This window comes from Callorhinus ursinus, unplaced genomic scaffold, assembly GCF_003265705.2.
Source record: "Callorhinus ursinus isolate GAN/ISIS: 27379988/994484 unplaced genomic scaffold, GSC_fseal_2.0 scaffold148, whole genome shotgun sequence".
NCBI classification, from domain to species: domain Eukaryota; kingdom Metazoa; phylum Chordata; class Mammalia; order Carnivora; family Otariidae; genus Callorhinus; species Callorhinus ursinus.
In genome coordinates, this window is record NW_027397210.1 from 123015 (window position 1) to 147158 (window position 24144).

Genomic DNA, 24144 nt, shown 5'->3' on the forward strand with positions numbered 1-24144 from the left:
AAACGGAGGGAGGGCAGGGGAAAGGAGGATGTGGAACTCTGAAGCCTATTAATTTAGCAACACAATGCCATGATTGTCTTAATCCTCAGGGCATTTCTTCCACTTACTGATAGACCAGGAGCCCCACCGGGCGGAAGGGGCTCCGCCTGCTGCCCCGTTCCCCACCAGCACAGCCCTTCCTGTCTGCAGACACCGCGAGCACACTGCAGGAAGCCAGGCAGGGGCAGACCTCACCCCACCCCCCGCCCCACCTTCCCAGGCCCCACACTCCGCCGCCTCTAAGGCTACCCCTCCACACGCTTCCATGTAATACTGCAGTTAGCCTTTCTGGTAAAGGGTTATTTTTAAAACTCACAGAAACAGTATGTAGTTTTAAAAACGCAAATCCTACAACTCAACCGACCTAGAAATGGCCAGCAAACAGGAGAGGATGCTGGAGATCACCACGCATCAAACCCCAGCACAGCCAGAACCCAGACAGAACCACCGCGTCAGGGAGGGTGTGGAGGAAGCAGGCCCTCCTGCACCACAGATGGGGGTGGACATGGAGCCGTTTCCCCTCTCAACCCACACCCCCCTCCCAGGTGTACCCCAGGGACTGAGACCGCAACCCTGGTGGTGGGGGTGGACGCAGCTGTGAACGCATGTTGGAGCACCCGGTGTGCCCTGGGTCAGCAGTCTGGGGGTCACGCGCAGGCTGCTGCAGGTCCCTGGACACAGCGCGTGACATGAGAGATGCTGACAAACCAGCGTCAGCTACGCCCACTCAATTCCAAAGGTTTATTTCCTTCAATCGGTATTACACGATGTAACGCAAATGGGGGGGAGGGATCACACAAAACTCCTGTAAAGTAGACCAAGGGTCAGGTGCGGACTCGTGGAGAACAAGACCGGCTGGCAGCACACATGCTGGAGGCAGGCGCATGGCGGCCCGCTGCACGAGCCCCCTCCCGTGGCACCAGCCTCCGGTGGCCTGTGTCCCAGCCGACCGTAAAGCAATAAATACGCACAGGTTCCGTGCAGCAAGGAACCAAGTCACCAGTGGACGAGGCCACGACTCACAGGGCTGCTTCGAAATCCAAGCACAGGGGCCGTGTTTCAAGTATTGCAAAGAAAGAGACACAAAGATGTCCATGTCCTGATGTAAAACCTTAAACCCCTTGCCCAGGGCGCCTGGACTCAGGTGGGCCTCCCCCCAGAGCAGCCAGGACCCAGCCTGCGGTGGGGGGGGGGGGGACACACAACTTTGGCATCAAACCCACCATGAAAGCTGGACAGGAGGCTCTGCAGGAAACGCCCCCTCGCCTGCCCACGGCCTCCAGGTGGCCTCCTAGGCACCCCCTGCCTCCACCTGCCTCCACAGAATGCTGAGGATCCACCCCGCCCTGCCCCACCCTTCCTAAACAAACATCCTAAACTCCTACAGATTTTCTTCTTTTGTTAAAAAAAAAGAGCTGCAGAAAAATAAGACACGTTTCAGGAGTAAAGTGTAATAGACTTCAACGTCTGTTCTGGGTTCAGAAAGCTTGGTGCTTCGTACTGTCCGTCCCTAAAAGAACATTTAAATAAGATGTCTGTGTCTCCCCGGGGGGGGGGGATCCCAGGCAGCAGGCCCAGCGCACGCGCTCGCACGGGCTCGCACGGCTGTTCATACATGTGCGTCTGTATATAGGTATGTACACGCGTCTCCTAGTGCGCCTGCGTAAAGTGCTCCGTGATTCACAAAGCTGGGTGGGTGATCTCGGGGAAGGGGGTCCGGGAGGCCACACCGTTTCCTGGGCAGAGCAGGCCTCAGTGCCTCCTCCTGTCCTCAGCACGGCCGCCGGCATCAGGGCTGCCCTGGGGGCTGGCTGAGGCTGGGGACCGGCCGCAGGTGCCCACCCGCCTTCAAGGTGGCCGGGAGCTCAGCCCATCGGTGAGGCAGGGGGACCGGCCGGATTCGGGTTGTGTGGAGCCCTCCCAGCGCCCTGAAGCTCAGGCCTGCAGCTCAGGAGCCCCGCCCTCTCCCTGACACCAGCAAGCCGCACCAAGGCTGCAGGCTTGTCCCTTCGAGCCTGGCCAGCCGGTCTCCCCCAAGCCTGGGGGACTGGCAGAGGAGATCCAGCCCCCTGGGCACAGTGAGCCAGGCACCCCGCAGGTCAGGCACAGATGCCGGTCAGCAATGCCGAGAGTCTCCGCTCGATGCACAGCTTGCCTGCAATGAGGAACGGCACCGTGAGGGGGGACCCCGCTACCCACCTCTCCCTTGTGCCGTCCCCTGGCTGGCCCAGTGGCACTCACACTTGGCAATGTTCTCCACGTCCGCCTGGTCGGTGAGGATGTGCTGCAACCCCTCCATCAGCAGCAGAGCCTTGTGATAGCGCTGGACACAGTCCTCCCGGCGGTGAAACATCTCGTCCAAGGCGGCTGACTGCACCTGCTCGAGGGAGGCCAGGGGCTGAGCCCAGCTGCCCCGAACCCCACACCAGGCACAGAGGGTCAGGGGACCGGCCGTCGCGGCACACACATCAGAGGGCGCAAAGGAGGGTGTGGGACGCGGGAGCACTGCCAGGGGCCTGAACAAGGGCTCGTGCGGCCTTGGGCAACCAGCCGGCCGACACTGCCCCAGGGGGACCAGTGCCCCCAGGCAGAGCACCCCCTTGGCAGACAACGGTCACCACCGGGCACGAGAAAACAAGCTCTCCCCCAGACCGTTGTGCAGACTGCACACTTATGCTACACCAACGAATGTTCTCAATAACAGCCACCACCTCAGAGCCAACCCTTTTTAGGCACAAAGACCCCCAAAGCCAGGGAAGCAGAAAGCCGGGGCCCCCTGCAGCCCCACCGCCCACGAGCTGCATGCTTCCAGCGGGGCCGCCTGCTCTGGTCTCTCCTGGAAAACACTCGCCCACTACAAGGCTTGAGAACCAGGCCTCCTGCCTGGACCCAGGAGCCAGACAGGCGTCCAACACCGGGCTGGGCCTGGGGAGCCCGGGGCCAGCGCTGGCTGTGGGGCAGCATGGAGTCACGCCCCCGCCCAAAATCCAGCAAGCCGTGTTCGTCAACAGCCCCCCCCCACGGCCCCTACCACCGCCATCCCACGTGCCACGCGGTGCCTACCGTCTGCACCGCGTGGCTGAAGATGAGCTTCTCGGCAGTGACGCTCTGGATGCGGTCCAGGAGCCGCTGCTTGTCCAGGAAGAAGCGCTGCAGCCGCAGGCTCAGGCCTTGGCAGGACACCACGCTCGCCTTATACAGCTCGTTCAACTTCCGCACCACTGCGGGCGGGGGCCGGGGACGAGGGCAGCCACCGTCAGCGCAGGCCCCCCGCCGCCCGGGGCCGCCGGCCACCCTCACGTCACTGGGAAGGGCCTTCCTCAGCCCCCTCCCTCCTCTGCCTGCCCCCGACCCTGTCCACGCTCTCCGGCCTCCATCGCTGCCCCTGGGGCTGCGGCACTCACCCTGCTTCACGGTGGACGACAGACACAGCTTGCCGGCCCGGATCTGGTCGATGGCAGTCTGTAGGCCCGAGGAGAGCAGCTCGGCCACCTTCAGGTAGAGCACCAACTGCTCTGCGAAGCTGAAGGGCAGCAGACGCGTGAGGCGGCGCGGAGGCCCCGGACCCCAGGCCGCCTCCCCCCTTGGCCCCACAGGGCCCGCGCACCCCCACTCCCGGCTCAGCAGGCTGATCTGGTCGGCCACCACGCTCTCCTGCAGCTGGTACTCGGGCCCCCCCGCCGCGTCGCTGGCGCTGCCCCTCAGGGCCGCGATCTCCAGGACGTGCTGGACGAAGACAAGCGTGAAGCGCAGACTATGCAGGATCTCCGTGTGCTCTTGCTGCGGAGACACGGGGCGGCTGAGGCGGCGGCCGTGGCCCCCCGCCCTCCCCGCCCCAGGACCTGCTGCCCATGGCCGGGGACCCTCACCTCCATCAGCGTCTCCTCAGGGAGGTCAGGGGCCTCGAAGGTCACAGCCCCCTCCAGGTTGGCGGTGACGGGGTCGGTGAAGCTGCAGCAGTGTCCGGGGGCCGGAACCTCCGGGGCGGCCTCACTACAGGCCCCCGGTGCCAGGTGACGGGCAGAGGGGGAGCTGGCCGAGCCAAGGGAGCTCGAGGAGCCCACTGCAGGCAGAGGCCGGTGGACAGCCGATTCAGGACACGCCCTTCTCAACTCCTGGACGCAAACCCCTTCCCACCCGGTCTGGATGCCTCGGTCTACACTCCTCCCCTGCCACCCACCGCAGTCGCCCTGCGCTCCTGCCAGTGGGCCCTCCGGTCCAGAGGCGGCAGCTGTGGGCGCGTCGGAGCCCCAAGCCCGGGACCCCGACCTGACGAGGACAGCCTGCCCAGAGTGGCTGCAGACACGGGTGCCCGTGGGCACTATCCCTGCTCCACGTGTAAGAGCGAGCCCACCTCACACTTCCTGCCCCGTCCTGACCCATCTGCACCGCCGTTTACGCCCTGCGGCCTGCAGGAGCGCCGTGCAGTCCTCACCTGAGAACACCCTGGCACGGGGACCCTGGGGCGGCGTGGTCCCACTGGGGGGTGAGCCCACGGTGAACACCACGGGAGACGGGCTGCTGGCCCCCCCAGCACGGGCTCCCGGGTGCAGGTTCCCTCCAGGGCCAGCAGAGGGCGCTGCAAGAGCGGGAGGAGGGGCTCAGGGCCTGGTGGTCGGCGCCCGCCCCCCACCCCGCTGGGAGCCCACCGGCCCACCGATCTCCATAGGCTTCTCCTGCAGGCTGTCCGTGCTCCCCGAGTCAGGGGCCTGGGTCCCAAACGCAGCCTTGAGGAGCAGATCAGTGAGGCGGCCAGTACTGAGGGACCTGCAGGGTGAGGAGCCGTGGGCAGCCGGCCCGGGGCCCCCGCCCCACATCGCCCGGCCAGCCTGCCCTAACTCACCGCACGCCAGGCACACACAGGGCCTCACAGAGGCTGGCCGTCTCCTGCCCACCCTGGACGCAGGTAGTGTCCCCCATTAACACACAGGCCAAGTGAACCCACAAAGAGTCCCATAGGGTGGAGACGCAGACAGGGCCCCTGCCCACACGCAGGTCTCCTCCCGGCTTCTCCTCCCAGACAGCGAGGCAGCGAGCGTGTCGGGAGAGTCCCTTCCCACACACCTGCCAAAGGGGCTCTTGTCTTCAGTGGGCCGCAGGCCGGGGCCCAACTGCTGCCCCTGGAAGGGTCCTGCCTCGGAGAGGTCCGGCAGCGTCCGGTTCCGAGGTGGTGTCATGACCACACCCTGCCGGGCCAGGAGGGTCAGCAAGTTCTGGGAGCTGGGGGTCTTGGGGAAGTCGAAGGCAGGTATGGCCTAGGAGGAGCAGGTGGGGTGCTCAGACAGACCACCATGAGGGCGCTGACACCTGCGTGGCCCCACGCTTCCATTACCCGGTCTCCACAGCAAAGGCACAAGGCCTTGTTTGCTGCAGGAAAGCAATACGTGCCCCGCACATGCCCACCCCCCAGGCACACGTGCGCCCTCGGAAACCCCGCATGTGTCGCTAACGGGTCTGGCCCCACTTCACCAACAAGAACGCCACAGCAAGGACTGAGCTAAGTGGCCTGCCCGGAGCGGTACTGGAGCCCATGGGGCACCTTCTGCATTTCTGGGGCCCGAAGCGTGTCCCACAGGAATCCTGCCAGGCGGGTGGCCGACAGCCTGGGCAGGTGGACGGGAAGGGGTCCTCAGGACAGAGCCACACTCTGCGGGCTTTTCCCAGGACTGGTCACTCCCTCCCTCTCCCCCTCCAGCTCTGTGGCCCAGTTACCTTGGTGGGGGAGCCCAGGATGGGGGGCAGGGGGTTGCGCTGCAGAAAGTCAGGCAGCTTGGGCGAGCCTCGCAGGGGCCGGCAGGACTGCAGCCCGTGGGCTGGCTGCGGGGGGCTGGACTGCGGGTGGCCGAACGCCGCCCCCAGGGGGTCCGTGGGGGGCTTGGGCAACTTAGGGCGGACGACGTGCAGGTCCGACAGGTTGGGAGCGCTGTGCAAGCGATAGCCCAGCCCAGCGGCGTGCGGGCAGTGCTCGGGCGCAGAGGAGCCTGCAACAGGACAGGACAGGGCCCGGTCGCTACCGCGTGGGGCCTACCCAGCCCAGCCCCCACCAGCAGCAAGACGAGCGTGTATGTGAGGCCCTTGTGTCTGGACTACTCCCCCCACCCTGGCTGCTCGGCGGTGCGCCCGAGCAAATGGGCACGGGTCATACCGCACGGTGGGTGCGGACACTGAGGCCCAAGTGCCGCTCCACAGCCCAAGGCCTGAGCTCGTGAGCAGTGCCCCAGGACCCGACCCTCCCTTCCCTGTACGAGTGACCGTCATGAGCAGGAAGCTGGCCCCTGCCCCTGGCCCACGGCCACACCTACCCGCACGAGGGGATCTGCCACCCCGCATCTCGGCTCCTTGCGGGGAGGGTGCCCCACTCCAGCCCTGCCGTTCAGGGAGGATTCCAACTTGAGGAGAGAGAGGGGTCACCAGGGTCATGCCCCGACAGAGCCAAGGCCCCTCCCCCGCCGCCCCAGCCCGGGGAGATGCCCGATCCCTCATCAGAAGCTCCCACCACGGGCCCTCAGGTTCACCTTGTGGAGATGGTGTGTAGGGCCGGCCCCCACCCAGGGAGAGCTTCCTGGCCAGGGCAGCTCCGTGCTCGGCGTGGGATGGGGGTGACGGACTGGCCCGGGCAAAGCCCAGGGGGCTGGTGCTGCCCGACCTGCGGATGGCGGAGGACCTGGAGACAAGAGCAGGCGCGAGATGAGGGTCACAGCCATGCCAGACGGCTCGTCCCTATCTGTTCAAATAACAGTCTCACTGGGGAGCCCCCAGGAAGGTTGGACCACTCACCCTCCTGCCTAGACTGGTAACTAGGAAGTGAAGAACCCCAGCGTTCCCCCTGGGCACCCTCAGGCCTGAGGTCACAGTCCCTGCCGGGACAACCACTAGCCCACAAGATCTCCTGTGAATTACGGAAAAAAAAAAAGGGAGCCTTGTCCTCCGGCTGTGTTTGTTGAAATTTGTCAAAAATCAACACTGGGTTTTGTAAATTCATGATACTTCACTGACGTCTTATCAGGGAGCTGTCCTAATAAACCTAAAACCTCCGCACGTCTGTGAACAGTGGCAGTGAGACTTACACAGTGTACAACCTGCACAACTGTGCACATGGGACCACCCTGTATCACTCCAAGGAGGCTGCAGGGGGGGTTCTCACTATAGTCCTCTAGGGCATGCCCTTTGCCCCCAGGGGGACCCCTACAGTCACGGGGGGATGAGAGGTGAGGGGTGACCATGCTCACCGTGTGGTCTGGTACTGGGTGGGTGACTGCAGGTTCTGCTCAATGCGCTGGTAGTTGTGCACCTGCGTGGGGACCGGGATGGGGACGGACACACCGCACCTGCTGCTGAAGGGGCCGGCCCGGCTGCAACAGGAGGAGAGGCGGGCCGCGGGCGTTGCCAATGGAAACAGAGTACTGAACTGAACCCGAGCCCCAGACACAGTGCAGCAGAGACCGCCAAGGCCGCCTGCTTCCTCAGCTCTGCGCAGGCCACTGCCACCGTTCAGGCAGCCAGGACTGTTCACGCCCACCCCACGCACCCTGGGCCACAGGGACACGTGGTAGAAGGCCAGGCGGGGGCTGCTCCCCCGCTTGGCTCTGGGGACTCGAGCCCACCTGGCCCCGCAGCTCCCACCCCACCCCACCCCCTGGGTCTACACCCCTCCTGCCACAGCCCCTCCTCCTGGGCCACCCACGAGAAACCCGGTGTCCTGCAAGGCCTGAACCAGGACAGGACCTGCGGACACAGTACAGCCTGCAAAGCCCAACCTGGGGCTGGGGGCCCTAACCCTAGCTTAGCTTGGGGCCCTGCACGGCCCTGTCCCACCCCAGCCCCTGCTCACCCTGAGGGGCTGGGAGAGCTGCTGCAGGGTGGGGAAGGAGACGGGGTCCGGCCACGGCTCTCCAGGCCAGCGGAGGCCACCAGTGAGCTCCTGGTAGGGACAGACAAGATGGACGAGGCAAAGGGACAACCGGCAAGGGCTAGCATTCCCCTCTCCCCAAACCAGGAGCGGGCAGGGCAGGGGGCTCACCCGCTACACATCAGACTGTCCGGTGGGGGCTTGGCACCGGCCGCCTCGGCCACCAGGTCACCTGAGGACAAGAGATGAGTGAGGCTGGGCCTGGGTACCTCTCACGCCAGGACAAGCGTCCACTCCACGCTCCTGGGCCACCTCACCCGCCATGGCTCCCTGATGGCCCCACACTCAATTCCAGACAGTGGGGAGGGGAGAAGGCAGCGCTCCCAAGTCCCCACTTCCGTCCCCCAACCTGACCGGACCTCAGGGCTCTGAAGGAGACCCTGGGTGCGCTCTCCATACCCCAGCCTTCAGCCACCTCCAGGCTAGGCACCCAGGGCTCCCAGTCTGGGCCTGACCTCTGCTCTGGGACGCTGGGTCAGACACCTGCCCCATCAACCTCCCTCACGGCCCTGTCTCCCGCTCACTGCCCTCCTGCCCCTGCCCTGGAGGTCCAGGGCCACTCCAACTCAGCCCTGAGTCCCAGGAGTCATGGGACGGCCACAGGCAGTGAAAGGACCTATCAAAGCCCAGGGTCATGAGAGGAACTTTAGACCCCAGGACCGAGTTTTAGGAGGTGCTGGGCCTGTCCCTGAGGCCTGAGAACTGGGGCTCAACAAATACGAAGCTGGCAGCAACTCCCTCCCTGGGAGCAGATGCTCCAGAGGGTGCAGAGGGCAGGGCCCGAGCACAGGGATTCAGCCCACAGACCAGCCACAGGTAACTGGGACGACATGGCTTTGACTCCATAGGCAGGCTGACCTGGTACGGAAACTGCCAGAGCCACCCTGAGGGCACACAGGTAGAGAATTTCGCAAGTGCACACGCACACATACACATACAGAGCTCACACCGAAGCAACCCCCGACCCCTGACCTGGAAACTGGGCCGGGACCATGACGAAGTCATCCGTGTCGCAGGACGAGTCCTTGCTGCTGGCGCCGGAGCCCCGGGAACCCTGCAGGAAGCCAGCTGCTTCGGCCGGGGAAGTCAGCGTCTTCTGGAGCTGCTGCTGCATCTCTCCCAGGGACTGGGGGTCAGAGGGGAGGCCACTGAGACTCGGCCCCGGGGCCTGGGGGAGACCGGGGCTGCTGGGTGCTGACAAAGGGCTCAGCGTGCCCTCCTCCCCCATCAGTTTCTGTGTGGTCTGCCGCTCGCCAGGCCCAGGCTGGGCCCCACAGCGAGTCACACGGACGCAGCCACCCAGCTCCCACTGGGCTCCCGGGGAGACTTCCCCGCGTCTCCATCAGTCCCACAAAGGGCCTGAAAGGGGGGCCGCTCCGCGCTCAGGACATAAGGCACCCAACGTCCGCCCTCAGTGTGGGCAAGAGCGGTCCTCTCTACCACGGGCCCTGGGGCCCCGGCTCTGTCCTCGCCCAACCCGTGCTGAGGTGCTGGGGACACAAGCTGGGGGGCGGGCCCCAGGACGCAGGGCCGCCCCGCTCCCCGGCCCACACGTGCACAGCACACACAGACCCGCACCAAGCAGGTCGGCCTCTGGGACACGAGGGCTAGGGGTGGGGGGTTACGAGGGCTTCTGCCAACTTGTCAGGCTCCAACATTTCACAGTCCAAACGTGTCTGCCCACGGCTGGTGGGAGCTTCCAAGAGCAAGAGAGCGCCCCACCTTCCTGGGGTTGACAGTGAGGGACAGCCCTCCGCATGACATCCACGCAGCGCCAGACCCCAGGGGGAGGAGCCCAGGGCCCGGCCCCAGCGGAGACTCACCGGAGGTGAGGCCAAGTGCGAGGTAGAGCTGCTGCTGGAGCTGCTGCCGGACCCCGAGCTCGGGTACGAGGGCACAGGCACGGGGGGCGCTGATGGGGGGCACAAGTCAGCACGCAGGAGACCCCTCCACCCTCCCCCTACCGGGCCAGCCCAGCAGCAGCCGGCGCGGCACCTGCGCCCCCCTTGAGCCCCACCATGGCCGTGGCGCTCCAGGAGCCTAAGGGGACTCACACTTCTTCACAGTGGCGCTGGCATCGAGGAAAGGGTGCCGGAAGAACTCGTCTGCGGGAAGAAGGACGGCAGAGGCCTGAGCAGAGCCCTGACCCCAGGGCCCCCTGGGGGAAAGACGGCGTCCCGCCCCCCCAGCTGCCACTGGGGCCTGAGCTCCAGCAGGCCTGGGCACCCACCCCGGCCGGCACCGCGCCAGGCGCGCAGGGACACGGCCCCAGCTGGGGGCTTTTCTCGCCGGCTGAGGCCCCCCCGACCCTGCCTCATGGGTTTTCCCAGCGGCGGCACTTCCCATTGCAAAACCGGGGTTTCCACAGCCTGGGCTGCTGGGAAAGTGCCGTGGGCACCTGGGAGCTGATGGTGGGGGACATGCAGCCAGGAGGCGGCACCCCGACCCGGTGGGTGGGCCATCAGGACACACGCTGTGGGCTGGCCGGGGGCCGCTCACCGAAGTCCATGCGGTCCTTGTGGTTCCGCTGCAGCAGGGCCAGCAGCAGCTGTCTCAGCGGGGCCGACGTCTCCCTGGGGATGCTGGGCGGGGCCAGAGACAACATGACCCGCCGCCCGCCCGCCCACCCACCCGGGGTCAGCGGGGCGTGGGGGCGGGCAGGACCCGGGCACTTACGTGGGTACCAGTGTCTTGTTCCTCTCGTAGAAGAGGCGAAGGTCCTGGGGGCTGCTGGCCTGGTGGGGGAAGGCAGCGTGAGCGCCCCTCAGAGCCTCCAAGCTCCGTACGAGGCCCCCCCAGCCACACCGGCAGGCCGGAGCCCTGGACCAAGCACCGCAGGCCCTCCATGCTCCCAGGGATGCCCCCTGCCCCCGTCCACGTAGACCATGGGCACCACGCAAGGGCAGCCAGGTGGGCCAGAAGCCAGGCGGCCAGGCCTCCCTCCCCGCCAGGGCACACCGGTCAGGGTGGTCTTGGGTGTCCGGTGTGACTAGGTATTTGCTTCTTGAAATAAAACAAGAGTCCACGCACCCCCTCTCCCAGCAGAGGACCCCAGCATAAGCTCTCCCCTCGCAGTGTGCACCATACCCCCTAGGGAACACCTGGTGGGCACGTGTGTGGTCAGCCATCTGCGGTCACCGCACACCGCCACATTCCAGGCACTGTTCCCGGCACCAGCAAGCAGCCAAGAGCAAGAGAGTGCCCCACCTTCCCGGGGTTGACAGTGAGGGACAGCCCTCCGCATGCTCATGCAGGGAGGAAACGGCAGACAGGGAGGGGGGCAGGGAGCCAGGGGGCCAGCCAAGGAGCTGAGGAGCCAGCTGGCAACAGCCGAGTGCTGCGTGGTCAAGCCAGGAAGTCCCGACGGGGTGTGCAGCCCAGCACAGGAGGCTCAGAGCCCCCAGCCCTCCAGAATCCCACTGCTGAGCAGGCCACTGCTTTTCACAGGTGGTGCTCCCCGGGGCCCAACACCACTTCAGTGCCGCACACCAGCAGGGCATGGGCAGGAAGGAGGGCACGAGGCTGGGTTCAGACATGCACATGGGCACACACGGATGCACTCTGGAGCTCGCCGACTCCAGCTTGGCCTGCAGCAGGACGGGGCCCCCCGTGACTGCGCGGTGGGGAGCCACGAGGCCATCTGCCTCTCATGAGCGAAGGCTGTGGGCCTGCAGTGCTCGGTGGCCGCGCTGGGACCGGGAGCTGAGTGTCAGGTGCAGTGCGAAGCGGCGGCCAGCCCATGCCTGACCTGGGGCTCGCTCACCTGGAAGGGCGCCTTCCCCGTCAGGCACTGGTAGACAATGGTGCCAATGCTCCACAGATCTGCCTTCCCGTCGTAATGCTGGGACATGATGACCTCGGGGGCCTACGGGGGTCAGGCATACAAGTCAGCACTGTGGCTACAACGGACAATGTACGGCGGCGGCCGAGGTCTGGTGCCAACACCAGCCAGGCGGAACGGACTGGGGCCACCTGCCGCCCGACCGCCACAGGTGCGGTCAAGAATAGCGCAGCCTCGCTGGCTGCAGCCGACGTGCGGCGGGGAGCCCACCTACCATGTACATGGGGGAGCCGCAGAGCGTGGCTGCCATCATGTTGCTCTGCAGGTACCGAGCGAAACCGAAGTCGGCTGCAGGTGAGGAGGGCGCGTGAGGGGGCCGCCCTGGCTCCCGGGCCTCCCCGCGCGCCGTCCCCCTGCCGGCCCTGGCCTCACCAATCTTGACGCGGATGTTGTTAGGGTTGGCGCGGCGCCCCCCGGGGTTGGACAGCAGGATGTTCTGGGGCTTCAGGTCACGGTGGATGATGCCCTTGCTGTGCAGCAGGTGCATGGCGCCCGCGATCTGCTGCAGGAAGAGCCGGATGGTGTCCTCGCTCAGCGTCCGCATGGCTGCAGAGACAGGCGCCCAGGGTGAGGGGCCGCCAGCCCTTCGGGGGGCTCCACACTCCACCGTTCCTGCACTGCGCCCCCCCGGCCCCGCCCCCTCATTCACACCGCATGCGCATGCCCGGTCCGGCCCACCGCGAGCCCATCCGCTGCCGGCTGCCCGGCTCCTGGGGTCTTCACGGCACTGGGCCACCCGCCACCACACACCGCTGCAGGTGAGCCCCAGGGCCCGCCCTCCTGAGCGAAGGGATGGACAAATGGATGCCGGGGCAGCGACCAGGAGAGTGAGTGCCTGCCCCCCGCAACCTGTGGCAGGGTCCTGGGGGAGGCCCACCCCTCCGTGGTCAGCCAGGCCTTGCTGGGGGCCCAGGGTGCTCAGAACAGCCCAGCACCCTGCAGGGCAGCCGGCCAGGTGCTTCAGGTCCCCTGTAGGGCCAGGCGGCCATCAGAAGGCACCGCATCCCCACAAAGCACTTAGGGCCCTGCTCACAAGGGGCCTTCCAGACCCATGTGTCCTGTGAGGCTGTTCCACGTTCCACAGCAAGTGCTCGGGGTACGGGAAGACCCTCCACCTCCATCAGGCTGCCTTGCAGGCTGGGTCAGGGTGAGACTGGGCATGCAGGCCCCTGGCCAAGGGGTGTCCACTCACTGTGCAGGTAGTCAGCTAGGTCCCCGCCGTTACAGTACTGCAACAGACCATTGGCACAACCTGGTCAGCGGCCCTTCCTGGATCGCCCCACCACCCTACACCTGCTCCCTTGTTCCCAGCCTCCTTCCTGGGGCAGGTGTCCCTTGCAATCCGTAGTTGAAGAGGTCAGTGGGGGTCTGATCACCTCAGGCCCCTGCCACAGCCACGAGGGCTCCTGATGGGGTGGCCCTACACCCCCACGGACATGCAACCAACCTCTAACCCCCAGGTGACGAGGAACCAGGAGCCAGGAGAGTCCGGCCTCCCTGTCCTCCCAGCCGGGGCTGCAGGAACTCACCTCCATGACCAGATAAACAGAATTAGCCATCTCCTGCAGGACACAGAAACAGCAATGAGAGGTGGAAAAAAGCACCCCCGCCCCCCCCAGCAGTGCTCCAGGAAGCCTGTCTCGGCCTCAGCGTGAGCCACGCACTCGGCACCCATGCCCTCAACACATCCCCTGGGCTGTGAGCGAGGGAGGCCAGGGAGCATGGACAGTGGCTGGCTGGGTGGGCCCAGGGCCTGCTGTGCCAGCGCTTGCCCGGTTGGGGAGTGGCCAGAAGATGAGGGCCTGGGCTGTGATTTGTTTCTGAGGTCCTCTGCACTGGGCTTGACTGACAAGAGCGGCAGCCAATCAGAGCACTCTTATTTGCCAAGTCTGGGGAAGACGCTGAGGTCCCGGGAGGGGTGTCTGGGGTGGACATGAACCCTGATGCCAAGGGGCAACCTTCAACTGCCCAGGTCCCAGTCAAAATCAGGGTCAGCCCAGGCGTGAAGTTTCAACAGGGCTCAGCTTCACGTTCTACCTACCCAGTGGGGGACCCAGGTCCCCAGGAAGGACACAGTCAAAATTATGAGACCCTTGACCCACAATCTCAGAACCACCCGACTCCAGGATCAAAAATGCCAACAGGATTACAGAGGGCAGCGCCAGCCAGGCCAGCTTCCGGCGCTGCTCCCAGCCACGCATGGCCTCAGGGTGGTGCTGGGTCCGCCCCCAGGAGACTGAGCTGCTCAAGGCCCAGGCCGGTGCACGGACAGCCCCCAGCGCCCGCCCCAGCTGCCAGCATCCCCACGGGCCCATGTCTCCTGCAGGCTGCGTCTGCTGCCAGGAGTGCCGCTGAGATCCCCAAGTAGTATCCAAGTCATCTGAGGCCCCAGAAGCCGAGTGAACCAGGCAGGCGGGGTCTCTGTGAACCCCCGTTGTCCTGCAGACAGTCGGCCTGGATCCTGCCCGCGCAGCGGCTCTGCCAGCCAGCCCCCAAACCTGCAGCACCCGTGCAGCACCAGGCCCTGGGAGCCACAGCAGGAGCCCTTTCTCTGCTCCACACAAAGCCCCAACCTCTCACTCCCCACTGTGCAAGGAGCCAAGTCTGCCAACGGCCCCGAAGCTCTCCCAAGCGTGGGAGGGGGATCCTAGAGAGGGGTCAGGGAAGTGGCTCCAAGAGGGACATCTCTCAACAGCCTTTGGGGGAAGTCTCCGGAGGCCCATCCACAAAGGTCTGACCTCCAGCAGTGGACTCAGGTCCCAGGGATGCCCCGACCCCCACCTAGCAGGACAAAGGTCCCCTGGTCAGCCACCCTGTCGCTGGATCAGGGTCTGGGCACAGACACACACTCAATGCGCGTGGAGCAGGGACACAAGCTCCTGCACGGGGCGGGGGGGGGGGGAAGGGGGGAGACACCCCATGTTTAAATGTCAGCACCCCCCAGAGCTCCACCAACAGAGAGCGGGAGTCCAGGACAAAGACAACCTGGGCAGCAGGAGTGGCGGGGCGTACTCTTAGGGTCGGGGGAGGCAGGCCTGCTCCAGCGCGCCCCCACCCTCCCACTGGTCCTTCCAGGCCAGCTGCAGGGGAGAGATAACACAGGGGCAACTCCAGGAGAGTCCCAGGTCACACGCCTGGGCCAGAGGAGCGGGGCAGGTCGCAGAGAGCGCGCCAGGGAGGGAGGGAGGGGCTGGCGGAGGGGAGTGCGACGCTGGCAGGCAGAGGACCCCGGACAGGGCGGAGGGCGGGCGGGAGGTGAGGACCTAGGAGGGGCAGCACTCGGCCCTCTGTGCTGGGCGCGCCCCACAATTACTCCTCACCAGTGAGCTCTGGGGAGCACTCCGAGCACTCTGGTCTCAAGTGGCCCAGAGAAGCTAAGTCCCTTGCCCTGGGCCACACAGCAGAGGGGGCAGAGCTGGGAGTCAGGCCCAGGCACCTCCAGAAGAGCCCCAAACTCACCCCGCCGAGCCAGGACAGGCAGGGACAGAGTGACAGACAACAGAGAGACAGAGTGTCCCCAGGGAATGACCCACCTGGACTGGTGGGGATGCCAGGGCTGTGTGGGAGCAGTGAGAGTAGACCCCTGGCCTGCCTGTCTCCCCCAAATCTGGGAGTGCCCCAGACCCCACAACCGCCTCCCCTGGAAAGAAGGCCCCCACAGCAGAAGTAACAAGAGTCCCCTTTGTACTCAAGGGCCCGCAGGACCCCCAACAGGGCCTAGGCCCTGCTCCCACCCCTGCCCCCACACTTGAGCCACAGCAGGCTTCCAAATGGGATGGTGGACGCCCTCCCTCCAAAGACCCCACCCCACAGGCCCTCGAGGCCCCTGCGCACCCCTGCGCACCCCTGCGCATGCCCCATCCCCACTGGCCCACTGTTCCGAGCGCTCCCCAGGGCCTCCCTCCGCCCCACAGGAGGTTACAACTTATCGCCTCCCCAAAGGCCTCCTGTCCTGGGAAGACCCTGAAGCCTCCCCGAGGCTTGTGGATCCTCAGTGGACAGTCCGTTGGCAGCGGGGCACCGGGGCTACGGGGACCTAGCCTCCCTCTCCCCACGGATCTGTCCCTCCGCCTGTGGCCTAGGATCAGCCTCACCCTCAGCAGGCCCTCCCGGCGTGGAACACAGCAGGCCAGCAGGGAAAGAACACAGCAGGGCTGGGGCCAAGGGTGGGGAGCCAAGCCAGCCTCACATGGGGCATTCAGGCTTGGGGCAACCCAGGGAAGCCAGACTGGGGTCTCCCACGACGCTGAGCCAGACGACGGCTTCAGACCAGCCCCTTCCTCCTGGCCTCTCTCCCCCCACCTGGGACACCCTATAACTCCACTGGTGGGCGCAGGCTGGGCCACTTCCCAGGCGAGGTCAGGAAGCATGCCCAGGCCTGGGAAGGAGAAGCCAGCTCGCGTGTGTCCTCAGCCTGCCCCTGTGCCAACAGCAAGCCAGGTCCTAAGAGAGCCCGGCAGCAGGGCCGCCAGCCCTGACAGGGACCAGGAGAAGGGGCAGGCAGCATGTCTCCCCGCCCCGGGGTGGGGCACCTTTCCAGACAGGCTCCGTGCCCAGGCCCCTCCCAGGGACTGCTGCCCCACCCACCTGGGGCCACGCCGTCCGTCCATCACTGCTCCCAGGGAAGCCAGCTCTCTGGGCCACCCCCCCCCCGGGGTGGGGGGGGGAGTGGTCAGCACTACCTCGGTGGTCACGGCTGACCTGCCCCTGCCCAGCTCACTGTCCACCCACAACCCCACTGGGCCTCCGGTCCCACCCCTGCTGCCCTCCACACACTTGGTTTGCACTAGCTCCCTTGGGAGTGAGCGGAGACCACATAGGCTCCAGGCACAGAGCCCCCTCCCTGGGGTCAGTCTAGATTCAGTCTACACACTTGAAATGACCAGGATCGCTTCCATCCTGGGGGAGGCAGATGGGAACTGGGGCCTACTCTCATCCTCAGGTGGCAGGTTCTCGGAAGCTCATTATAACATTAAGACAGAAACGTAAACGTGGCCAAAGCACAGGCCCTCCGGGACCCTGTGACCTCGGGGGAATGCACCAGGGCTGTCCTCACAGCCCCATGGCCAGCTACCCACACGCCGCACTGCCCTGCTGGCCTAGGGACATGGCGGGTCCCATCCGTGTCACAGCCCACCCCAGGAGAGGAAACAGGACACGGTCATACAGGGGCAAGGGAGGGGCAGAGCTTGGTGGGAACCCTCAGTCCCGACCACCCCACCTTGCAGCCCCCAAGAAAGGGGGTGATGAATCCCAGCCTAAGCACCTGACATGGACAACGAGGCAAAGCCTTACAAGGGATGAAATGGAGCCCTCTCCATCCCCTGGCAGGGTGCCCACAGGCCCTGGGGACAGGGCAGGCCCGAGCGTCATGGCCAGGTGTGCTGGGCAGCCTGGGACGGGCAACCAGGCACGTAGGCGGCCACCCCGCCGTGGGGCGCTAAGGTGCTTTGCCTAATAGGATCCCACTCCCTGCCTGGGCTGGGCCTGGTAGGTGGGCCGGCACTGACCTAGTTAACTCCTCGGACGCTGGCCCTCTTGGCTCGGGAAGGTGGCAAAGGCTCCAGTGGGGGCCAGAACACAGCCGCCCAAAGGAGCAGGGCCACTCCCCACCCCAGGCTGGGCTCTTGAGCCAGCTCCCAGAAGCGAAGGGTGCCCGGCCCCACCCTCCTTCCTCGGGGAGTCTGCCGCGGCTGCCGGCAGGCCAGCCGGCCTGCCCTCTGCGGCACCCTCCTGCCCGCACACCCGGCCTGCCCGACTCGGGAAACAAGGGGAGACTCTCAGGGCAAGAGAGGCGTGAGCTGGTATGATCCCTCGGAAAACAGAAACCACATGCTCCTCTCCCAGAGACGCACCATGCCCCGGTCGCCACACACCAGTGACACGGCAGACGTGACCCACACAGATGCCCGCAGCAACTCCGTTCTAGGGCACTGACCGAGACGCCTGAAGATGGGACACCACACGGCCACAGAGCCCCCATACCCCCAAGGTGGTGCCGAGAGCACACAGGCAGGCAGCCGAGCTGGGGGGGCTCCAGGGCTCGGAGGCGGGTGGACCGGGAGAGAGACATCCCCACAAAAGGCAGCGCAACAGACCCCACCCGCACGGAGAAACTCGGGGGCTGAGCTCCTGGGGCCAGCCGCGTTAGAGTTCTTTCCTCAGCTAAGTGCTTAACAAAGCATTTCGTGATCTGCGTCTCCCACCGCCTAGTATATATTATACTTCAAAATGCTAAGTCAAAAGAATTTTTAAGCGAAAAAAGATAGATAAAACAACAGTAACGCAACTTTGCAGGCATTTCCAGAACCACCTGGACCATCGGGCCTACTCATCGGCCCCCAGCTTGGAAGCCGGTACCGAGGGGCTGCCACCCAACCTGCATCCTGCCCGCCTTCGCCCCAGGCCCAAGGCCCCTCTCTGCAAGGAAAGGCAAGGCAGAGGACTGGCACTGCCCAGAAAGGCCCCTGAGTAAGTCAGCAGGAGGTGGGCTGGCTCCATCTGCGGCTGGGCCGGCCGTGAGTCATGTCCAGCTGTGGGAACCAGCCGGCCTTGGGGGGGGGGAGGGTCACTGTCGGCGAGGACTGTGAGCATCAGCCCTCCTCCTGGGCCATGCTGGGCACGGTCCTAATCCGGATCCCTGCAATGGCCACCTTGCCCAGGCAAGAGCATGTCCAGATACCACCTACCACACTGAAGGCCACAAGCTCCAGCTGCCTCTCCACGGGTCTGGGGGGCCTCAGAACAGAGTACATCCCCCCCAAGCATCCACACCACCTGATAAACATCCCTATTCCGTAGGATCACGAAACAATAGAAAACAATCTCCGAGGAAATATTTGCAACCCATCACAAAAGGGCTTTCCTTAACATACAAAGAGCTCCTACAAATCAACAGTACTTACGTAGCAAATACTACGTAATTTGCTGTGTCTGAGCAGACAGAGCTCTCTATCACACAGGCGTACGGTCACCGTCTCCCACTGTACAGGTGACACTGAGGAGCTTGCCCAAGGTCAGTCAATGGAGCACCTGGGCTCAGAGAAAGACAGTATGGTTCAGGGCCCATGCCACTAACCATGGCGCCATCCAGCCTCAGTAGAAAAAGACTGACAGGAATCATGCCAAAGGCAGGTGGCGTTCCTAATACTCACATACTGAGACGCTGAGCCTCACTCACAGTAAGTGAAAAACACTGAGATGTCATTTTCCCCTGAGATCAAAGTCTGATAACCGACCTCCTGGAAAGGATGTGGGGAGACTGGCCCTTCCGTACGCAGCCCTGCTGCAAGTCCAGTCCAGCCTCCGGGGACCACAATTTGGCAACTGTCCCAAACTAGAAGCACACGTCCCTCTTACCCAGGGATTCCTGTCTAGGAGTCGACACACCTGGCCAAAACTGAGTGCAAAGACAGTCGCTACCATACTGCTGCCGTGCCAGAACCCCAGAAAAACCCACGTCCCGTCAGTGGGGAACCGGCGAGGTCAGCTATGGAATGTGGGGCAATGGAACCCAATACAACCGCAAATAACACCCACTGCCACGTTGTAACAACAGCTAACAAGCACACAGGGCTCACCATGGCTGTTTCTAGTCAACAACTGCAGGGTCTCTACCACAGGAAGAGATGGAAGCACAGACACCTTAAGACACTTGTCCAAGGACACACAGCTGGTTTAGGGCCAGGACTGGAACTAGGTCATCTAGCTTTAGAGTCTGGGCTCTGAAGCACTCTGCTCAGGGGTGGGAACCTTCCCGGGAGAGGGGTGTGTCTCCCACGTAGAGGGAGACAGAGATCCTTCCCCAAGACACAGGCTCAAGTGAAAAAGGCACTGACTTTACGCAGAAGCGGATGGTGTGGTGGCAAAGCCGTATGTAGGAACGTGCTCCTGCCCCTGGAGAGATCCAGAAACCGCCAGTGTCAGTGTGGGAGCCAACAAGGAGAGAGAGGGGCTACCTCTTCCCAGGTCCCCTTTTATGATCATTTTTTTTAGCCCAATTATGTATTACCTAGTTTCAAAAGCCATTTTTCCAGGGTCCTGTGTGTCTCGGAGAAGTCTAAGGACTTGGGGACCACTGCACACCCCAGGGGGGTGAGGGCACAGAGCCCCAGCAGAGGCCGGGGCCTCGGAGGGGAGAGGCCCCACTGGCCTCCATGCACTTCCTCCGAGCAGGGGAGGCTGAATCGCTGCCAACACTAGAGGAAGCAGCACCGCTCACAACCAGGTGTGCGGCCCAACCAGGATGGGGCAGGAGGGAGAGCTAGGTTCCAGGAGGGGAGGGCAGGGCAAGGGGGGAGGGCGCTCTCCTGGCCCCGGGACACCGTGTCTCGGTAGCCCAGTGCCCGGCTTCCAGGTACTCGCCGTCACACTGGACCCGTGCCCTCCCATGTCACCTCACATCATGCCACAGCCCCCGAGGCCACAGCCTGGCTCTCAAGGGGGAGGGAGGAGGCCACCCAAACACAGACAGCCGGGTTGGGAACTTCCCCTCAGCCAGGGGCTGGTCCCGTGGCCTCAGTAAACAGGTTTCAAAACCATTAGTCAGCACTCTGGCCTGCAGATCTGCCTCAGGTTCCCGGTCCCCAAACTGGCTCTCCAGGGTCCTGGACCCTCACCGAAGCCAGGCCCCACCTGCGGCCCCAGGGGCGGTGAGGGGACACAGCAGGGGCCTCCCGAGCCGGCTGGGCCTGAGGCGGACCGCCTCCCCGCTGCCGGCGGAGGCAGCCTCCGCCGGGGCCGTCTGGCCCCGACTGCCAGCTAGAAGGAAATCTCCGTGGGCCCCTCCCCTCCCCCAGCCTGACGCAGGGAGGGACTGGCCAATGCCAGGCCGTTGGAGCAATGTCAACAAACAAGCCGCCGGCCCAGACAGGTGGGCCAGGCCAGCAGCACCGTCCTGCCCGGGGCCTGCACCGGGGACAGGACCCACGGTCGGGCCCACTGGGTCAGACACCCCCGAGGCCCCCGCCGCAGTTAGCTAGACCTCCGTCAGTCCAGGAACGCGACGCGACCCAGGGTGCCCTGCTGGTGCCTGCAGCAGTCAGGCAGCTGGCGCTGGCGGGACTCTCCCCACATACCCAGAGGAAGCCGGCCCTGAACTGGGCCGAGAGAGAAGTCTCCAGGGTCCTGCTCAGGACTCGCAGTTGGGCAGGCCAGACAGCGATCTATACCCAGGGGTGCCCAGCTCCCTCTCCCAACATGAGACCCTGGCCTAGAACCTTCCACTACCCACCAGAGTCTCAGCACCTGGCTGGCCTGGGACCCAAGCTCGTGGGGCCTGAGGCTGTGCACTAGCCAGCCTGGGAGGGAAACGCACCCCCTGCCCACCGCCAATGCAGCCCCGAGCCTTACCTGAAAGTCATACAAAGCCACGATGTTTTCATGTTTCAATTCCTAGGACAGAAACCCAAGTTTCTTAGGATCAAGGCTAGCTCACCCACCACCCTCTCCCCCTACCGCTTCCAAAGCCCGCTCACCTTGAGGATCTTGATTTCCTTCCCCAGCAGTGTCTGGGACTTGGCGAGGTTCTTCTTGTTAATGCACTTGACTGCGACCTCCAGGTCGTGCTTCTGAAAACCAAGCATGGATGTTCCTCAGGGGCCCGGAACCCAGGAAACCATACAGGGCCACCCCAGGCCAGGTAAGCACCTGGGGAGGGATTCTGGTGCCAGTGGCAAGGCCCCAGGTGTGTGGTGGGAAAGACGGCGTGTCCCGGGATGTAAGGGTGAGAGAGCCCGGGCCGTGGGGATGGGGAGGAAGGGCCCATGGGGTGGGGTGGGCATGAAAACCCCCGGGGTGTGTGGTGGGGATGGGGGGGCCCGGGTGCGGGGAGGGGATGCGGGTGGGGCTCGCCGGTGTGGGGCCGGGTTGAGGGGCCCGGGGTGTGGGGTGGGAATGGGGGCATGGGGGTCCGGGGTGTGAGGCAGGGACAGAGGTGTCCCCGGGCGTGGGGCGGGGATGGGGGATGGGGGCAACGGGCGAGCGGCGGGGAGGAGGGGGTGCCCCCTCGCTGGGACTCGGTGCGGGCCCGCCGGCGCCCCTCACCTCCCGGTGGCGCCCCTTGAAGACCACGGCGAAGGCGCCGTGGCCGATCAGGTCCTTGCGCGAGAACTCGAACTTGCCCACGGCCTCCAGGCCGCCGCGGCCGGGCTCCATGGCGCGGGCGGGCGGCTCAGGCGGCGGCTCGGGCCGGGGGTGGCGGGCGGGGGGCGCGCCCCATCGGGCAGGCCGGGCCCGCCTCCAGCCCCGCGGGCCGCTCGGGGCGCCCCGGCAGCCCGGGCTGCTGATCCGGATCCCTCCCCGGCTGCGACTCCGGCTGGGGCTCGGGCTCCGGCTCGGACTCCGGCAGGGAAACAAAAGAGCCGCGGCCGCCGGGCCCCAGAGCCAGAGACGCCGGCGCAGGCGCAGTGCGCGCCGGGGGGGCGGGGCTGGGGGCGGGGCCTGGCGGGGCGGCCGCGCTCCGTGGGCGGCGGGGCGGGGCGGGGCCTGCGGGGGCGGGGGCGGGGCCGTGGCGGGGTGGGGCGGGGCCAGCACTCGACTCGCCCCCACGGTAGTGGGGGTGGGCGGGGAGGGAAGAGGGGGGAAGGGGAGGACCCCCCACCCCGCGCTGCGACCCTGCCTCGCATCCCCTGTCCGCTGCCTCGTCTCTACACAGGCGCATAATACCCGGACGTGGCCTGTGTACCCCAGGGCTAGGGACCGCATAGAATAAATCGGGCTGCTTTAGAGCTGTTGCATTTTATTTACTTTTATTATTATTATTATTATTTTAGTAGGCTCCACACCCCAGGGCGGAGCCCAACTGCGGGGCTTGATCTCACGACCCTGAGGTCACGACCTGAGCGGAAATCCGGAGTCCGAGGCTTAACCGACTGAGCCCCCGCCACCCCCCAGGCACCCGAGGTGATGCATTTTAAATTGTGTTCAACGGTAACAAATTGTCTGCCACACGGAACCAAAACATAGGAAATCAGAGGGAAAGTTTCCATAAGTCCTTTCACTGGGATGATACACCGCGGATTCTTAGACACAGTGTTAAATAGACATGTGCTCAGGTGCAAAGTGCTCCGAAGTTTAGAATTAAGAGGCAAAACAGTGAACTGGGCTACTACTTGCCATTTTAGAAAGTATGTGGCCGTACACGCGTAGGTACACGTGTATGCTACACGTATGTCTACATCATGTCCAATAGAACCCCGCACCCGGGCTTGCCATATGCCAGTGTGTCCATATAGTAACTCATCCATTCCCCCCAGTGACTCCACGAGACACTTGCTATTCTTTTTTTTTTTTTAAAGATTTTTTATTTATTTATTCATGAGAGACAGAGAGAGAGAGAGGCAGAGGGAGAAGCAGGCTCCCAAGGAGCAGGGAGCCCGATGCGGTACTCGATCCCAGGACCCCGGGATCATGACCTGAGCCGAAGGCAGATGCTTAACCATCTGAGCCACCCAGGCGCCCCGAGACACTTGCTATTCTATCGCCATTTGACCGATGAGAGAGTGGAGGCCCAGAGAAATGCACCTGAAGTCACGGGGCAACAAGGCAGAGCCAGATTCTCACGCAAGAGACTGTTAACAGTGGCTGCTTGGGGAAGGGTCGGTGCTTTCCACTGTCTCCCTTGAGTACTGGCATGAATTATTCTTGTCATGTTTGAGTCCTGCTTCTGTAAATGCCGAGTATGAACAATCCTCCTCTCGGCCCCCAGCCGGCAGTAATAGCCCGGGATGGTTGCACCAGCCTGCCCATGGGCCCAACGGGCAGGCTCTCGGGTCAGGCTTCTGCTGCCCTCTCTGCTGCCTTCACAGAGCCGCCTGGCAGCTAATCTTCCTGCTGCTCTGGGAGGAACCCCACCCAGGATCTCCCGGAAGCCCCCTCACCTGCCCTTGGGCCCTTCTCCAGGCCCCAGCACGTGCATGCAGGCTCCTGACCCTGGACTGAGGCCAGAGGCCACCAGAGCTGGGAGGGACAAGGGGTCTCCTGGCCAAACACCTTGCTCTTCAGGGGAGAGGTCCCCCAGTTTGAGGTCAGCCCACAGCACTCCTAAGGTCACTTTCCATTCCCTCCGTTGTCCAACCCCAACACCAGCTCCAGGGCCCAGGCCCCTGGAGCTGCCAGAGCACAGAGAGTCCCTGTCTTCAGGAGTGGTTGGGGGTGTGGGGAGACAAGAGCGGCAGTAATTGCACAAAAGCTCATGAAGTTGCAACTGAGGGAAGTGTGAAGAGCAGGCCAGGTGCTGGGGGCGGCAAGGGGGTGCAAGGTTGCTGGGTGGAGCTGGTGCCTCGGTGCAGGGGTCCAGCCCACCCTGGGAAGGGGATCTTCAACCTCAACTCAAGGAAGGACGGTGAAGTTAGGA

The 24144-nt window shown here is 64.6% G+C and overlaps 1 protein-coding gene across 1 annotated transcript; it reads right to left on the reverse strand.

Moving 5' to 3' along the window:
* Positions 1-766: 766 nt before the first annotated feature.
* On the reverse strand, positions 767-22150 carry ULK1 (unc-51 like autophagy activating kinase 1). The gene is made up of 28 exons (XM_025861634.2): positions 21834-22150; positions 21266-21358; positions 21141-21182; positions 13319-13351; positions 12982-13018; positions 12162-12335; positions 12004-12077; positions 11712-11813; positions 10625-10683; positions 10448-10530; positions 10003-10053; positions 9772-9860; positions 8921-9074; positions 8060-8120; positions 7871-7960; positions 7269-7391; positions 6555-6703; positions 6342-6428; positions 5752-6020; positions 5104-5294; positions 4697-4806; positions 4475-4618; positions 3909-4102; positions 3647-3819; positions 3444-3562; positions 3103-3260; positions 2281-2416; positions 767-2194 (listed from the first exon to the last, which is right to left on the reverse strand). The coding sequence occupies exons 1-28, from the start codon at positions 21942-21944 to the stop codon at positions 2139-2141; spliced, it is 3162 nt and encodes a 1053-aa protein (XP_025717419.1). The 5' UTR covers positions 21945-22150; the 3' UTR covers positions 767-2138.
* Positions 22151-24144: the final 1994 nt, after the last annotated feature.

Bases quoted from the DNA above. Each gene is read 5' to 3' on its own strand.
- ULK1 (XM_025861634.2), bottom strand. From the start codon at position 21,944: ATGGAGCCCGGCCGCGGCGGCCTGGAGGCCGTGGGCAAGTTCGAGTTC. The intron at 10,531-10,624 runs GTAAGTGCCCGG...GGCCCCGCCCAG, and splicing joins AACAAGACACTGGTACCCAC to CATCCCCAGGGAGACGTCGG. The intron at 4,619-4,696 runs GTGGGCCGGTGG...CCGCTCTTGCAG, and splicing joins GGAGAAGCCTATGGAGATCG to CGCCCTCTGCTGGCCCTGGA.